Below are 18,333 nucleotides of genomic sequence, written 5' to 3'. Positions count from 1 at the left end.
GCATTTTTGTAAATTAAATTTAGGTTTTGGTTATATTTGATCAATTTCGTGTACACCCTTTCAACCGGATCATTTTAATTAGTTACCTTTTTAATTATAAATACTTCTTATTTTGACTATTTTGCTTCATATTTTGGCTCTCTTTCAAATCTAATGTATCTTTGAAATCCAATGTCTCCTAGCCCAAACATGGGCCTATAAAACATTCTTTATCGCCGGCAAGAACCAGGCCCAATTCGCCATATTGGCTTCAATTAACTGTTTGAATCAGGGCCTTTTTTTTTTTAAAGATAAATTAACAATAAAATTATCTATACCCATTTTAAATATATAAATAGATATATATTAGATATATATTATCAAATAATTAGATTATTTTAAATTAAATATAAATTAATATTCAATCACATAATAATATATTATGTATTTAAAAGTGGGTACGTATAGCAATACTTGATAAATTAATTGGTTATTCTCGAATTCTATTTATGTATCTAAAATGGATATACATAATTTTATTATTATAGATTTATATATGTTAGTGCCACTAAGCTTTATATGAATCATATGTTTGTGCTGGCTGGTTGAATTTGTTGACTGTAATAACCTAACATTAGAGAAAACCTAAATAACACCATAATGGTTTCCTTTTTATACAGTTGGACCTAACTCTAAAATATTCTTTTTGACTTGGAATTCAAAAGCCCACATCTGCATTCAAAAGGCCATTTCACAATTTGGGATCCACCAACATTTCATCGGCATTATCGAAACAACAAAATAATGTGTATAAATAATAATATGATATAATATAATTAGATAATTTTAAATTAGATACAAAATAATATTTAATTATTTATATAAAAGTTTGTGCTCATTATTTGTATATATAATACTATTTTTATCAAAATGATAATTTTATATATAAATATAATTTTTTTTTTGGTAACGAGGACCCTATTTAAGTTAGATTATCACTTTTTTAAGACTAAACCAATTACACCGAATAAGAAAAACTTTAAATCTAGTAATCGAACCTATAACTATTAATTAAAGTAAGTTAAGAGTTTAATTTTAATATATTACTAGAGAAAACTTGATTCTATATTTTCTTATATATAGAATTATTTTTATATCGCTCAAACTTTTCCAAAATAAATGCGAAATTGGTTGAAATAGACATGCATTGTCTTGACATGCCAGAAACAAAAGATGCCCTGATATGATAAATACATTACCTAACATCATTTCTCACTAATTAAGACTAATTGACTAATCAAGCCAAAAGTGCTCACATTTTACTACAATTTTGTTGACCAATAATCCTAATAATATAATATCTCCTACACCTAAACCACCACCACCAACATGCAGTCAGCTCTCAAAGGGCTTCAGGGGAACATCTTTTCTTTTAAAAGTTTACACTACAAGACTTCAGAGCTTTCTCGCCTATATTAATTAGGCCTCACACTTTCACGCTTGCTTGCCTAATTTCAACTTTAGTTTTATATAATAACGGCCTAATCCACCTTTGTTTATTTATTTATTTTTTTATCGTAAAAAATCCTATTTGAGTTAGTCTGTCAATATTGGAGTCTTAGTTTTATAATAACTGTCTAATCCCATATTTATGAATTTATTCTTTTACGATGAGAAACCCTTTTTGAGTCAATTTATCGATATTGAAATTTGATCAACCTAGTCAGTTTGATAAAACTTTGGGTTTAATTACTGACTCTATAATCATTAGATCGAGTAAATCAAAAATTTTATCTTGCTCTTATACTAACAAATCTTGAATCCAAACCCTTTTGGAACGGTATGGGAACTCTACAATTTTGCTAGTTAAACTATCATTTGGGAGCTACTTTTAATTTTGTATTAGATACAAAATTAATATCATAAAAATTCATATTAAATTAAGGTACATGATAAGCTAAAAGAGACTTGATTGTGTATTAGAAATTAGAAAAGAGTAGTGCTATATGTATGATAATATGCGCAAACAATGAAATATTATCATATAATTAAACACTTCTAAATTAAAGATAAAATAACACTTGATCATATGATAATATGTTATTGTATATTTTTATATATATATATAAGAACAATATTATGCATATCCACTTTGAGTATACAAATACGGATATATTTATATATATCATCACGTGATTGAGTGTTATTTTATTCTTAATTTAAAATTATCTAATCATATGATGATATACAACAAATATGTATTTATTTATGTATTTAAAATAAGTATATATAATTTTATTATCTGTAATCGTACAAATAGTTTCATCATTTAGGAAATCTGTTGCTTGACCCTAGTCACAATTAAATTGAAAATCTAAAGTAGCTTTCAATAAACGAAAACAACTCAACAATATAGAATAACTTTATCAGCTGCAAATAAAGTATGGCATCCGGTAACGATTTAAATGGACAAAACATATAAAGTTAAAAAGACAAGTGGGCTTGCACTTTGAGGAATTTTCTTTCTAACTGTTTTGTTAAAATTGAAACGTCACAATCAACTCACCAAAACGACACTAAATTGAGAACTTTGTCAAGCAAAAGACACTAAAACAAATACTTGAATAGAAAATTTGCAGCTAAAATCCAAGTCCCTTTTTTATTTTATCATCTAATTATAAAAGCAAACAGAATCCCCTTCACCGCCAAACACTACTTCATCCATTACAAGGTGGCCCATATTAGTATTACTATGTACATAATGCCACCCAAGGTCATTTACCTTTTTGCCCTCCTCGCCCTTAAAAAAAAAACCATTTTATATTTATATTTTAGGAAATATGAAATGGGTTGTACAAATTTTTTAAGAAGGGTGTACATATACACATAATTTTCTTTTAACGGACGAAAAACCTTGGATCTAGGACGGGAAATCTTGGATCTAGAACTCAAATGCTCTTTCTCAGGATTTCATATTTTTTATCATCCAAACGAGCATGAGGGTATATTTTGAACCTTCTTCCTCAATATTTTTATATTATTTGTTATTTAAACTATCCGTTTGGAACAATAAGATATATTTTGATGATAAACTATTTTTTAAAGATTTTGCGTTCTTTATTTTTATATTGTTTGTTATTCAAACTATTTATTTGGGGTAAGAGGATGTATTTTGATGATAAAATATTCTTTGAAGATTCTATGTCCTTTATCATTTAAAGTATAAAAATATATATATATATATATATATATATATATATATATATATATATATATATATATATATATATATATATATTTTGACGAAGATAAGAAGAGTGTCAAATAACAATTATTCTCTATTATCCTTAAATACAAAGATCCTCCAAAATGTCTATTGAAAAAGAGTTGATAATTTTTTCTTTTTTGGTTCACCTTCATGGGATATTCTGATTATACATGATTACTCATAAGGACCCATCCAACACCCAACTAGAATAAGATAGAATAAGCAAAAAGATTTTTCATTTCAACATGAACTAGGGCGACGTTTGGCTACAAGAGGATCTATAAAGCCAATTCCATTAAGAAAATATAAAACAAACTAGTGGGGATATTCTTTTTTATCAAAATTCCATATCTTCTCATTCTTCCCCGTATCACTAAACCCCTTTCTCTTTTTTTTTTTTTTTTTTTTAAAAGTCTAATTATGCATTAAAAAAAAACTATTACTAAAAACCCATTAAAAGGCATTTTCTAATGTATTTTGCTTTTTCTCTAATTATTTTTTTAAGATTCTATTAGAACTCTCTTGGGTCAACAAAAATGGACAATCCAGGGGGTGATTTAGTCCAATCACCGACAGAGCCGTCACTGTAGTCTTCTCCGAGTCTTTTGATGCACCATAAGTCCTCGGCGCACGATAGCGCTTTCCAGTGTGGGATTCCTCGCTTGAGCGGGTCCTCACTTGCTACCTCCGTAGCCACCACCCCGCACCCACGGTCTTTTGCCAGGTTATGCGCGTAACCACACAATGCTTTCACCAACTTCACCGCGCGTGGGCCTTCGCCACCTAAGCCATAAATAAAATGTAATCCAAACGGCCTAAACAGCTGAGGTATGGATGGTATTTTCAACCAAGGCAAAACTCGATCCAGAATCCGCGTTGTTTTGGCCAGCGTACGCCTCACGCTTGACGCGCCACGTACCTCAAGTTTAAAAACGTCATTACAGTTCCAAACACTCATCACCGCCCACGACTCTGGCGGATTCAATAAAAACACATCCGACCCGGGCCACGTCTTGGGTGAGTAAGTGCCACGTGGCACCGCTAAAAAGGTTCCCAAGCTAAGCCTGTTTTTCAGCACCGAGTCAATGTCGCGAGGGAAGAACTCGGTGGTAGCAAATTTTCGACGGTAAAAAAGCTCGGCCTCGTAAGCACCGAGTTGAATGATCGTCACCTGTTTCGGAACGGCAACTTGGTGAGCGTAGACCGGGTTGACCAGGATAGACGGTGTTCGAAACTTCGAGTAACCACATTTGCCAGTGAACAGCTTGACGGAAGCGTCGTTGTCGTTTTCGGTAGCGAGATATGAATACTCAGCGCCACTCTCTCTGAACCACTCCTCCATTCTCTTAACAAGCTTCAAACCGATTCCCATCCGCCTAAAAACAACAAAAAAACAGAAATATCAGCATTATTCTAACAATTAGATACACGTATAAGATTTGAATAATGGCGAGAAACAGTTAAGTAGAATACCGGTGAGCGGGGGAGACGCGGAGGCCTAATATGTAGGCGAGTTTGGTGTAAACAGGGAGAGGTTTATTGTTATTACTTTTGCCGTTTCGAGAGAGTCTTTTGCCACATGTAACCGTTTTGATGCAGCCTCTTATCATGCCAACTATTTCATCGCCTATCTCAGCCACCTGCGCAACAGAATTTAAAGTTAAAAGATGTGCGTGGTTACAGTATTATTGTCGACAAATAAAAATGGAGGATGAAAAGAAAAGGACAATAGAAAAGACAAGTGATTTGTAAGGAGTACAGCGAAATATACCAGCATTAGAAAAGCAGGAGAATGGCGGACCCTGCAAATAGGATCACCCAAGAGGTCGGTGAACAAACAGAGTTTGCCGCTGGGGCCAACCTCGCATCTATTCTCCACTTGTTCAACGCTTAATCCATCTCTGTTTGGATCAAACTCTCTCACCCTCACCACTCCTTCCATATTGTTCTCCACATTCATAATCATTTTAACAGAAAAAAGAGAAAGTTGGCAACTGTTCGACTGTCGACTCAAGGATTAGAAAAGGGGTTTATATAGAGGGAAGGCCACAAATAGCCTGAATAACGTCTGATTTCAGCAAAACTACGAAACTCGAGAAAACAAAGATTAAAATATTGCTCAAATTTGTTTGTTGGTTTCTCTTCTCATCTTTTCCCCTCTCCTTTCTTCGCTGGTGTGTAGTTCACCATTGCAGAGGCTCAAGTTCTCTTAAGACGCCTATATATACATAATTTCAGGTCTTTATTAATTATTATTTTTTTTTTTTCTTGCTTTGTTTTCTCTCTCTAGAATCTCAATGATTTTTTAAATTTCTTTTTATTTAATTTACTGCTTCTTGGCGTCCCTATCTCTTCTACTGTCTGTTTGTCTCTCTATTCACTTTTCTGCGCAGTACATAAGGAAGGTTAATTAAATATATTAAATAAAATTTATTATTAAAAATAAATATTCATAAATTAAAAGAAATTATTAATCACCAGAAAATTTAAAAATAAAAAAAAAAAAAAACCAGGAAGAGGAAATGGCGGCTGTGGCTGCGCAGTCTTGTGGGCGTCGTTTTGAGTTGGTTTAGATTTATCTTTTAGCGTTGCGTTATAACGATGTATATTTATATATAGGAAGCAGGTGGTGCCATCATGACCCCATTTATAATCATTACATCTTTCTATTACCTTCCTTTCATGTTTCATCATGGCCAAACGACTATTTCCCACCCAAGGTTTGATGTTTTCTCAAAAGTCCCCCTTTTAATTATGAAAACATCAAACACCTACCCATGATTAGTTAGATTTAACCAAACCCTAACGCCTGAAAATTTTATCTCCTTTTGCCCCCCTAAACTTTAAAAGCTAAAATTTTCTCCCAGCTTAAGTTTTAAAAAATGGCAGTTTCACCCTAGGGTTTGGTTTTGAAATCTCCGATGACCGTTCCGGCTCTATTGCCGACGACCTCTCCCTCCCGAAGCAACCTCTCCTTCCGACGAATGTTTTCCTCCCATTTGGAGGCTCAATCGGCGTCGGCTTGGCCTTGAGAGACGATCGTCTTCCTAGAGGTCTTCTTCTAGGAAGACGATTGTCTTCCCAGACGAAGATGACGGCGTCGGTTTCGTCTGGGGAGATGAAGAACTTCGTCTTCCCCGACGAAGTTCTTCTTCTCCCAAGGCCAAGCCGACGCCTATCGAGCCTCCAAATGGGAGGAAAACATTCGCCAGAAGGAAAGGTTGCTTCGGGAGGGAGAGGCGGTCGGCAATGGAGCCGGAACGGTAGTCGGAGATTTCAAAATCAAACCTTAGGGTGAAACTGCCATTTTGTAAAACTTAGGCTGGGGGAAAATTTTAGTTTTTAAAGTTTAGGGGGGCAAAATATATTCTATTTTAGTTTATTTTTAATATTATAGCAAAAATGATGATTTTACCTCTACTACCGTTAGGGTTTAGTTAAATCTAACCGGCCATGGGTGAGTGTTTGGTGTTTCCATAGTTAAATGGGGGACTTTTGAGAAAACATCAAACCTTGGGTGGGAAATAGTCGTTTGGCCTTTCATCATCCATGATCTTCATCATCATGCCATTGCAACCCTTCCAGTGGGTCCCTTTTACTATTCCTTAGCAATCAGGTGTTCCTTTTTTATAGCTGATTTAATCAAAAATTGGAATATTGCAGGAATAATTGTTTTTTTTGATAGGCCAAAAGACTATGTCACACCTAAGGTGTAGTGGAAGGACAAATTTTTACCCATAAGTATGTTTCATTTGAGATAAAGACGTTTTATATTTATCGAATTTTGTTTTCATCTATGGCAAAAGAGGTAGGAAACAACAACAAGAGAGACTGGAGAGATAGAAAATATCGATATCTAGAGAGAGATGTGATTATTGAAGAAAAGAAAAAAAAACTCTAACAGAGAAATTATAATTTTTTAAATTTTAAATAAAGAGAAATTATTTAATTTTTAAATCTAATAAAATAATATAATAAATGTTTAGTTTTTTAATATTTTTAATTAAATAATATTTTTTCTTTAATATTAATAATAAATTTTAATAAATAGATAAATTTTTAAAAGATAATGTGAAACATTGTCTTTTCACTAAACCTTGGGTGGGGATAATATTTTGGCCTTTTTCATAAAAATATACTGTAAATGTCGATAGCAAGTGTGCTTTCAAATCAAATTAAGATAAGTTTTTTTTTTTTTTAAAATAAGATTTTTGTGAGAATAAAAAAGAGACAAATCTTTTTAAAATAATAACCATAAAAAGTTTTAAATATCTCAACAGTAATGACATTTTCGACTTTTGAAAGGGATATGCGTAATAGAATAGTTTAAAATAAGGAAATGACACGTGGCAAAAGGGAAATCGTCAGTTTGGCGAGGCAATTCCCTGGAATATCGGCCGTTTGATTAAGTGGGCTGCAAAAGCGGCTCCATTTTTACGATCCAACAGTGAATATGAATACGAGCAATTAGATTTAGTAGCGTGAGTTTTCCGAACATAAAAATCTTTCATCGTTATCCTCTTCCTCTGTTTGATGGTGCCACTTACCACTGGATTCTTTATATTTCATGACCGGGTCTCTTACCCCCTTTTTTTTATTTTTTTAAATCAAAAAATCTTATTTAAATTGAATCATTTTTTGATTTAACATTAATTTTAAATTTAAAAAAATATAGTCATATAAACGAGACCGAATATCAGATATATGTCACAAATGAATACTTATATCCATTGCATCCAAATAAATTTTCTTTTTTTGTCAATTATCATATATGGAAGACTAAAAGTTCATTTTATAAATTTACAATTAAAATAATTTAATTGTGGCAAAATTATTTGTATAATTTTATGTATAAATAATAGTATATTACCATATGATTAAATATTATTTGATCTCTAATTTTAACTATCTAATCATATAATGATATATTGTTATTTGTAAATAAAATTATATATATATATGTTATTACTCTAAAAAATATATAGTGATAGTAAAAATCTACCAATGGACTCATTATTAAAAAAAAGTCTATGCATATTATTTACCTTTTTAGAGAAAATTTAGCAAGATAATAATACGAGAGTACAATTTGTCGTCTTTAAAGAAAATTTAGCAAGGTAATGATATGAGAATACAATTTATCGTTTTTAGAGAAAATTTAGTAAAGTAATAGTATGAGTATACAATCTGTCGTTTTGCTACCTCCGTACAATTATGATATTTATAAAGTACCGGAAATGATCTATTGAGTAATGACAGAAAAAGTTAAAACTTATATCCTAATAAAAAGACTCTAGATGTTTAGAGAAATTAATCGATCATGTTATCCGTAAAATTAGGAGGTATTTATTGTCCAATTAAAATATGGGATACAAAAGGAATGAAATTAGATAATTGTGAAATTGTTAAAATTAATTCTTCTTACTATTTTTGGATAGAAGAACTTTTTCCCACATTCTGAATCTTCTTGCATGTAGATGACGTGTTTAGTTACTAAATGTTGCTTGCATAACTAGTCACTCACTTATATCATGGCTAGACGTTTTAGATGTCATTCACTAGTTAATCTCCTCGGGTCCATACTCCATATTTTCTTGCATGCTTTTTCTTTAAGTGTGATTTTTTGGTAAATTTTTAGGGTTTGATAATAATGTAGGGTAGAAACATACTTTTAGGGTTTCCACTTTTGAGTTAGACACTAGTGAGATTAATAGTTAAAACTAGGCGCTTCTTGAATTCGTAAGGTTGACGGCAAGTAGTAACTTCAATAGGTGGACACAATCGTGACAAAAAAATCACAGTAGCGTGTATGCAGAGATACTTGCCCTTTTTTTCCAAATGTCATGTAGGAGTATATTTGACTTAGCTAACTTTGAGATCAGTTACCTAACAAACTCAGAGCCCTCTTATTTGAGTATAGGGTCAGAGGCCACCGCGTCAAGCTACCAAAGTCTCTTAGTTAGGAGTATAGAAAGGCTAGACCAACTAACAAAAGTAGCGACTCATACTCAACTCAACGGGGAACAAATTAAGGAAACCGAGCCTCCACAAAGGGTGGACTCCTCATCATCTAGATGATGAGGATGTCATAAGCATTGAGGACAACAATGAGTACTCCTCAATTAGGAACGTAGATTTGGAGCGTATAGAAAACCTCTATGCATTCCCATCATACTGCAAGAACTAAGAGACTACCCATATCGCACACCTCTTCTAGGATATAATACTTTCTTAAATGTAATTATGTGGTGTGACGTAACACTTCCCTTGCACCTATATGTTAGAGATGTGCTTAAGAAATCTGGCCTTGCTCCATATCAACTGTCAGCCAACATGTAACGATGCATCGTCGACATATACATTGCATTCATGGAGCAAGGACTAGGAGAGCCCACCATGCAAGAGCTCGCCTATGTCTACACACTGAAAGAGCATCCTACGATGGATGACTTCTATTTTGTGTCCAATCGCACAGAGAAAGGACTTGAAAGGCATCGCTCATATTAGGGACAACATGGGCGATTAAAGCAATAAATATTTCTTCTTCCCGTACTCTATAGAACGGGAAATTTAGGATAGCAAGTAAGGCTTCATGGTGAATTCTACTTTTCATTTTTTCCTACTCTAACTATACTAAGTATTTTTCATGGTTAACCGCCATAAGCTCGGTTTAGACATACCTCAGAAGGATTGGGTAAGGAGTTTTTGTGACCTATGAAAATGATGGGTTTGCAATGAATCTGTGTTATTGATGATGCAATGTTGTAACATGTAATACCTTTTAATTGATTAATTAGATAGTGTGTAACAAGGTTGAAACCAAATAACTCATTTAATTACCAAAAAAAAGAAAGGTGAAAACCGAACTTAGCTTACTCATTCTCAATAGGTAAATCGGTTTGGTTCGGTTCAAATTTAAACTTAGTTCAAACTAGTAGGGTCAAATTATTTTGGAAACTGAGTTGAACTCAAGCTAGAGAAAGTTTGACTTAATTTAGTTTAAGTTTGATTCAAATTTATGACTTAAATATGTTATTAATTAACAAAATCACATCATTATCTCCATTATTGATAAAACAATATCATTTGTCCATGAGCCAATAACTCAAAAATTCGAGTATAACCAAATTAAACTATTTTTTATTTAAACCAAATTCTAATTATCTTTATTTTGGTTAGATAAACTTGAATTGAATTTGAACTAAACTCTAACTAGGGGGTCTTTTGGCTTGGTTTGGCTCACATGTACCACTAGTGAGTAGGGTTGGATTCGAGTCGAATCGAGCTCAAGTTCGGCTCAACTTAATAATAATATAGCTCGAGCTCGAGTCCAGGCTCGTTGAGCTCGTTATGCTTGAACTCGAACTCGGCTCGAGTTTGGTTTGGTTCGTTTCGAATTTGAGTATTCGTTATTAAAACGATATCATTTTAATACATATTAGTCAAAACGATATCGTTTTATGTCAAAAATTTTAATTTACAAACTTTGACAATTAAGCTCAAGCTCAGCTCGAGCTCGAGCTCGAAAACATTGGCTCGAGCTCGCTCGAGCTAGCTTAAAACTGGCTCGTTTTGAATTCGAATGGACTCAAATCGAATCCAACCCTACTAGTGAGTAAGCTGCGTGTAGTTGCAAAGACAGAAACGATTTTGATATTAAAAGAAATGAGAAGACTTAACAATAAAATAGGGTTTATGATTAACAATTAAATACTCCTTAGTGGGTCCATAGCATAAGGACCGTCTGATATCAATAAATATGTATTGTTAGATTGATAATGACCCAAAATGATTGCCTTATTAAACCAAATTGTTTGGGGGAGGAAAACGAAAGGAGGACCAATGGCAATGACAGATGATGCGAAACTTGAGCAGAAGTATCTCTAATATAAATAATTTGAAATTATATTGCAAGGTCATTAGAGCATCTAATCAATTTATGATTTTTTTTTTTTAATTGGTGTATGATTATAATAAACTAGAAGTTGAGCATATACTGAGGAAATATCTATGTTGGCTTATGTCGTGGGGTTGTTAGGTGATTAGTGGGGTGATTTGGACTGCCCTCCAATCCAAAATTGCGAATTATTTGTATAAAAAATATTTATTATAAGAAAAAAGAATCATATAATATAGAATAAACTACGTTTGTCATATGAGGTTTGATCTAAAAAAACCTTTTTATCTTTGATAATATAATACCTTTTTAATATAAAATTTTGCTAACTGAATAGAATTCTTTTATAGAGTTAAAAAGTTAAATTACCATAATTATTTTACTTTTCAAAATTATCATAACCTTGAATTAACAAAAATTTAAAAGATTTTAGATAATCGATTTGCATAAAACCCTTTATATTTTTCGTTTCTTTCACCTATGTATTTTCTTCCACAGTTTTCTAGTCAACCCCCACCACCTCCCTTTCTTCGACAACCCATCTTATAATCTCATCCCCTCAATCTACCCTCTATCTTGTACCACCAACTTCCCTCTTTTTTGTCGCCACAAGCTTCATCTCCCACCACCCTCCCTCTAGTTGTGATCTAAGTTATTATTGATGATGGTGAAATTATTATGGCAATGGTGAATAATTGATGTCGATAATTAATGATTCCAAAGAATTGCAAAGGTTGATTATACATTTTCAAACTATGAAATGGTCAAATTGTCATATTTGAAACATTAAGATGATATCTATTGAAAGGTTATTTTTTATTTTTTTTCAAAATTTTTTATTGATAAAATTACTATTTCATCATTATGACATTAGTTTTTCTAAAGAATAAAATTATGTATATAAATAATAAACATAATTTTATACATAAATAATAATATATCATTATATGATTAGGGGTTATTTTATCTCTGATTCAAAATCATCTAATTATATTTTGTCATATTATTGTTTATGCATGAAATTATATTTATTGGTTATGCACATAATTTTATTATTTCCTAAAACCGGAGTTTATTTCTAGATAGAAAAATGTTAAGCCTTGGGTGGAAATCTGTAATTTAAAATGACATTTTAACATTGGGTTACCTTTTAATCTTAATAGAAAATTTTTAAGTGTGTGACAATAGACTAAAACTTAGGTAGGCATTTAGATTTTTCATATGTCATAGACATATATTTATCTTTTTACCAAAACTTAGGTGGGAAATAATCCTTTGGCCAGACAAATAATAAAATTCTCAGGTAAACATGTAAAACACTTAGGAGGCATTTAATTTGGACATTTAAAAATTACTTTGATCATCTATATTTTACTAATGACATTATTCTATTTGCTTTGTTAGGTAATAAAATGTTTCAATGGTAATTTTATATCAATGATAATATGATAGATAATCTTAATTTATTACTCTCATTTATATATTAAAATATTACTAAGATAATCTTAATTTATTATAATTTTATTCTTATTAATTTTTTAGAACAAATATACCCTCATTTTAAATTGATATAACAAAACATATTTAAAAAAAGTATAATTATATCTAAAGTTATTTAAATAAAATAACATCAGAATATTTTTTTTACTAAATCAAATCAAATACAATTATTATTTATACTTATCAATTTTATTAAATATAATAATAATTTCACCTATATCCTTTTAAATAATTTATTTTTGTGATAATATTTTATTTTTATAATAAAATATTATTCGAATGAAACATACTTTTAATCCTTTGTTTTCTACCACCACATGAGAGCCTCTTTCAAATCAGCTTACTTTATTTACAACTTCAGGAGAACATAGACTTATATATATATATATATATATATATATATATATATATATATATATATATATATATATATATATATATATATATATATATATATATATATATATATATAGAGAGAGAGAGAGAGAGAGAGAGAGAGAGAGAGAGAGAGAGAGATGACTTTCAAATATTTTAGTATTTCTCTAAATTGATTTTAACAGTTTGTATATTTTATTATTTTTTATAAAAACTAAAACATCAACCATTTTTTAAAAGAGTAATGTTATGTGTATCCATTTTTGATACACAATTTATGTACATAGTGATATGTCATTATATAATTAGGTGATTTTAAAACATGTGTCATCATATGATAAAGAAACATCCAATCATACGATAACACCTCATCTGTGTACACAAATTATGTACCAAAAATGGATATACATAGTTTTATTGTTTTAAAAAACCGTAGAATTGTTTTTAAACTTAACACTATGAAAATTTTCATGAAAGATGACGAAAATTTTCATTTTAAAAAGTAAAAATTTCATCCTTAAAAGTTAAAAACAAAATGCTAATTAATAATTCCGGAATCCATTAAGTCTTTGTAATTAAAGAATTATATTGTAAATGATATGAACACTTTATTTATTTTTTTCAATAATCATTTAAGAAACTTATTATTTTTATACCATATGCAATGTCATGTATATTCTACTCATGAAAATCGCTTAATAAAAAATCACAAAAGAGTTAGTTTTAGTACACCGTCCAAATTATTTATGATAATGAGCCTTTTCAATGCATAATACATGTTCATACTACAAGCCAAAGGGGGAAAAATAATTCCATTTAAGAATCATAATGAAGTCATCCATTTTTGTATAAGAGAATTAAAGAACTAAGTTTGTAATGTGACAGTGACAAAGACAAGGATGATGCTATGGATGATGAGAGTAAATTAATATAGTAAAATGAAAGCGATTCTAGAGCTAGATGAAAATGAAAATGACATAAATTATGAGATGGTGACAAATTATGTATAAAATATATATAATATATGCATACATGAAAGAATATATGAAAGAATATATAATATTCTAATTTTGGTGAATTGGTTGAACTAATTTTAGATTTATAAACTTAAAAATGTCTCATATAAACAGAAGTTATAGATCGTCCAAATGATTGTTGGTCACCATATAGTGGGCATATTTCATATTTATTCTTGGTTCTTAATTCGGATATAAATTAATAAGATTAGAATAATTAAAGTGATATGATATAGGTTACTCAAGATGAGATTCTTACTCATAGTTATTTAATCCTTATTTCATCTTGGCGATTCTAAGAAGGGTAGAATGAGATGCACAAATAATAAGAATAAATTTGTACATAAATAATAAAATCTTTAATTCAAAATCACTCAATTATATGATGACATATCATTGTTTATGTATAAGTTTGTACTTGTTGTTTGTATAAATCAATAAAATTATATGTATCTATTTTGAATAGATAAATAAGTATACATATATGTGTGCTATCATATAATTAAGTGATTTTGAATTAAGAATAAAGTTACATCTAATCACATAGTGACATACATAAATGTGTACTTATTTATGTATTCAAAGTAAGTATGCATAGTATTGCTCTTATACACATAGTTTTTATTGTTCTAAGAATTGAGAAACAGTTTATCAAGTGGAGCAATATTATACGTATATGTTTTTTAATGCACAAATGAATATATATATATATGATGTGTTATCATATTATTGAATGTTATTTTATTTTTAATTTCAAATAACTCAATTATATAATGACACATTATATATGTATCATTCTTTATATGATATATAGAGTATCTCATTCTTTATATGGAATCTTATCGAGTCTCTTTCAAGTTGGGAATCAAAGAGATATATGGGGAGATTTCTATGCTAATTAAAAGCATTTAGACTTCCATTTATTGACTGATTTACTTAGGCTTTCCTGTTCAAGATATTGTTCTGAATCACAGTTAATTATTAAGAGTTAAATCAAGTAGAATTATGCCTTGATTCGATCTAAACATAAAGATTAAGGTGATGACGAAAGATGATCTTACGGGGCACAATGTTCATAACATAATATATGAAAACACCACATGATTCTTGCGACCTTTTTGGCTTTTGTTTCATTTTTGTGTTCCCTTTTCAATCTTGATCAAGCTTTAAGACATTGATTAAGTCGATGATGGATCAAAAGATTAACTGCTAAACATGAGTTGTTCTAATTTGGCCAATCAACTGTTGAACATTTGGGAAAAAATAATTAGGGTTTAAAGCAGGACCACTGCGTCGTTTGAATAGATATATAAACCCTAATACCAAGACTAGCTTAAGGCATAAATAAATTACATATATAATGGTAATTTTGTTGAAAAAACGTCAATCCATTGAAAGGGCAACGTGGGTTTTTGACACGTATCAGGTTAACATGTTTCACCTAGATGAAAAAATAATTGGAGAAAGAAACAGTTAGAGACAAATGCCAAGACAATTGCCTCGAAAGGATAAAGGAAGAGATCTTGTTCCCTTTTCTTTCGTCAAATAAGATGAGCCGTACATCTCCTTTTACACCATGATTTTCTAATGACTAAAGGTTGCGAAGCACAACTGGGTTTGTAGGGCCAGTGAGAAACAACAAGAAGCTTATTGGATTTCATAAACATCACCAAATTAGCTAGGGCAGAGATTAAGAGCCAACATGTTCAGTGTCATCTTGCTCATTGTCTTGTTTAATGGAAACGAAGATGTAACAAGGATGATAATGGGATGATTAAAAATTGATTAAGACAGTTGGAAAGTTTTAGGGTTTGTTAATCAAGCTGTAGTTGACTAAACTAGAAGAACCCAAAAGGAAAGAGAAATGGTGTGGCTCGAGGAATGATATATATGTGTGAATAGATAACTGCCCTTTTGTTGATTATTGTCTCTGATTCTATGTGCTTCTTCTTGTCTAAAGAATACAAAGTTGATGAGGCTCCACCTTCGTTCTTTGGCATCGAGACATGCAAATCAATTGTATAAATTTTCTGGTCTAAAAAGGTATCTAAAGTGGCAATATTTTAAGCCAAATCAACTACCATAAGCACATTATTGTTCCCTTCTCGTTACATGTTTTCAGGGTCAGTTCAGTGACATAAAAAAAAATAAAAAGTTACCTCTTAAATAATAATTTAAGTAGTAATAAGAAGAACGTTATGTATAAGAAAATATAAGTTCAAGTTTTCTTTGACGATATTTCAATATTAAACTTTTAACTAACCTAGTATAATGATATTAAAACCAATCATTGAACTTAAAATTTTACCTCGACGTTATTGATTTGATCCTAAAAGAGTTGTCTAATTTAAATAGAATTTCTCATTATAAAAAAAAAAAAAAAACTAGAGCTAGATAACTACAAAATTAATCATCTAATATATAAATACTTATTAGTTTAATCTTCCCAGTAGTAATTAAAGGTACAGGTTCTGAGATGACATATTTGATTAAGTGTGGTACAGCGTAGAATGTTGGGAGGTTGCAGAAGAGGGTGGAGACATGGAAAGAGCAGAGATAGGGTGGATATTGATGCATTTTTCAGAGATGGGGGGGAGGGGGGAGGACGTACTTGGCAGAGTTGAAAGGGAAGAGAAGAGCTGTCATTTCTTATTCAAATTGTATTTTAGCCAAGTGTGTTATGCGTTTTGTATGCCAAGAGACCGACACCACTGGTTCAGCCAAATCCCCAAGATTATGCACCATGTCTCCTTTCAGACCTTCCCTATTTGCCCATTACTATCCATTTCTCTTATTCTCATTCATTCATTCTTCCTTCCATCCATCATTTTCGTATTCGTCTTCACCTTCGGATTCATCTTCATTTTCATCTTATCATCACCACACGTGGATAACATGCAATTGACTATATACTTTTCAACATCTCATCACAACCCTCTATTTTTTTTTTTTTGAATAATGCTATTTTGTATACACTTTCTAAATACATAAATGCATACATAAATAATGTATATTAACATAAGATTGCATATTACGTTAATCTTAATTTAAAATAACTCATCACTTGATAACATGCATCAAATATAAATTAATTTATATATTTAAATCGAATATACATCATTTTATTATTTTTCTAATTAGATAGTCTACCTGCACATTTTCTCTACTTATTTTTTTCTTAAATATTCATATATTGCCAACTTAGTGGTGGGACTTACTCAATAGTGTCGCATAGAGTTTTGATATATATATACATATATAAAAAATATAAGATGAATAATGTTATATAAATACATTTTAAGTATACGAAATAAATAGATAAATTATATATAATTATATAATTAGATATTATTTTATTTTTAATTTAAAATTACATAATTATATGATTATATATTATTTATATATTTATTTTATATATTCAAAAAATATATATATATATAATTTTATTAATGATATGTTATGACATAAATAAAAAAAATAAAAGGAAAAGAAAAGGTGTAAAATGAAAAGTACGAGAATGCCCTGAGAGTAATGGAGAATGATATGTGTAAAAGAAGACAAAAATTAGAGAAACAAAGAGTATGGGACTCTATTCAGGATAAGAACAATTTCAGAAGCCTAGCCACGTCCCATCAACATCACTATTATCGTCTCCATTATCATATCATCACATACATGCATCCATACATGCCCATCTCTATCCCCATCCCCACCCCCATCCCCATGCATTGCATTTGTAACAACTTTACATTGCATGCATACGGTAATTTAATCAATAGGAAGAACGAAATTTGTTTTTATTCGAGACATTAATATAAATAAATAAATAAAAGAAGTGGGTAATTTTGAGGTGGATGGTCCCTTAAATCGGATTATATGCCAAATGTCTCTTAATCAGGACGACCTTCAAGATTCCTCTGTCTTAACCTTGTCTCCAATTATTATTTTACCATTCCAATCCCACTCTCTACTCTAGCGCGCGCAGGCACTCTCCTCTTCCATTGGTTTCATTCACATTCACACGCTCCAAGAGCGTCAACTTAGCCAAGTTTTGGTGCCCTCACTTTGTAGGGACACATCCCTTAAGTTTGTGGATTTGTGGGGGAGTTAAGATTAAACAGTAATTAGTATAATAATACTAATAAAAAAAATATTATAATAGAATTTTAAGTAAAAGATATACTTATTCATATTTTACATATAATAAAATGTATATAATAATTTTTAAATTTTTAAAAATATTTGAAATATTTTTAAAAATAATGATATATTAATTATATTTTATTATTTTATTATAT

The 18,333-nt window shown here is 30.5% G+C and overlaps 1 protein-coding gene across 1 annotated transcript; it reads right to left on the bottom strand.

Annotated features, from left to right (window-relative positions):
- Positions 1–3,466: 3,466 nt before the first annotated feature.
- Positions 3,467–5,471, bottom strand: LOC123199038 (probable N-acetyltransferase HLS1). The gene is made up of 3 exons (XM_044613832.1): positions 5,019–5,471; positions 4,721–4,887; positions 3,467–4,623 (listed from the first exon to the last, which is right to left on the bottom strand). The coding sequence occupies exons 1-3, from the start codon at positions 5,211–5,213 to the stop codon at positions 3,759–3,761; spliced, it is 1,227 nt and encodes a 408-aa protein (XP_044469767.1). The 5' UTR covers positions 5,214–5,471; the 3' UTR covers positions 3,467–3,758.
- Positions 5,472–18,333: the final 12,862 nt, after the last annotated feature.

Source organism: Mangifera indica, chromosome 16 (genome assembly GCF_011075055.1).
Source record: "Mangifera indica cultivar Alphonso chromosome 16, CATAS_Mindica_2.1, whole genome shotgun sequence".
Classification (NCBI taxonomy): domain Eukaryota; kingdom Viridiplantae; phylum Streptophyta; class Magnoliopsida; order Sapindales; family Anacardiaceae; genus Mangifera; species Mangifera indica.
Note: the sequence above shows the minus strand (reverse complement) of the source record. Positions and strands in the feature narration are given on the sequence as shown.

Excerpts from the sequence above, each read along its gene's own strand:
- LOC123199038 (XM_044613832.1), bottom strand. The coding sequence starts at position 5,213 with ATGATTATGAATGTGGAGAACAATATGGAAGGAGTGGTGAGGGTGAGA. Across the intron at positions 4,888-5,018 it reads CTCCTGCTTTTCTAATGCTG|GTGGCTGAGATAGGCGATGA; the intron begins GTATATTTCGCT and ends TCTGTTGCGCAG. Across the intron at positions 4,624-4,720 it reads CGCGTCTCCCCCGCTCACCG|GCGGATGGGAATCGGTTTGA; the intron begins GTATTCTACTTA and ends TGTTGTTTTTAG.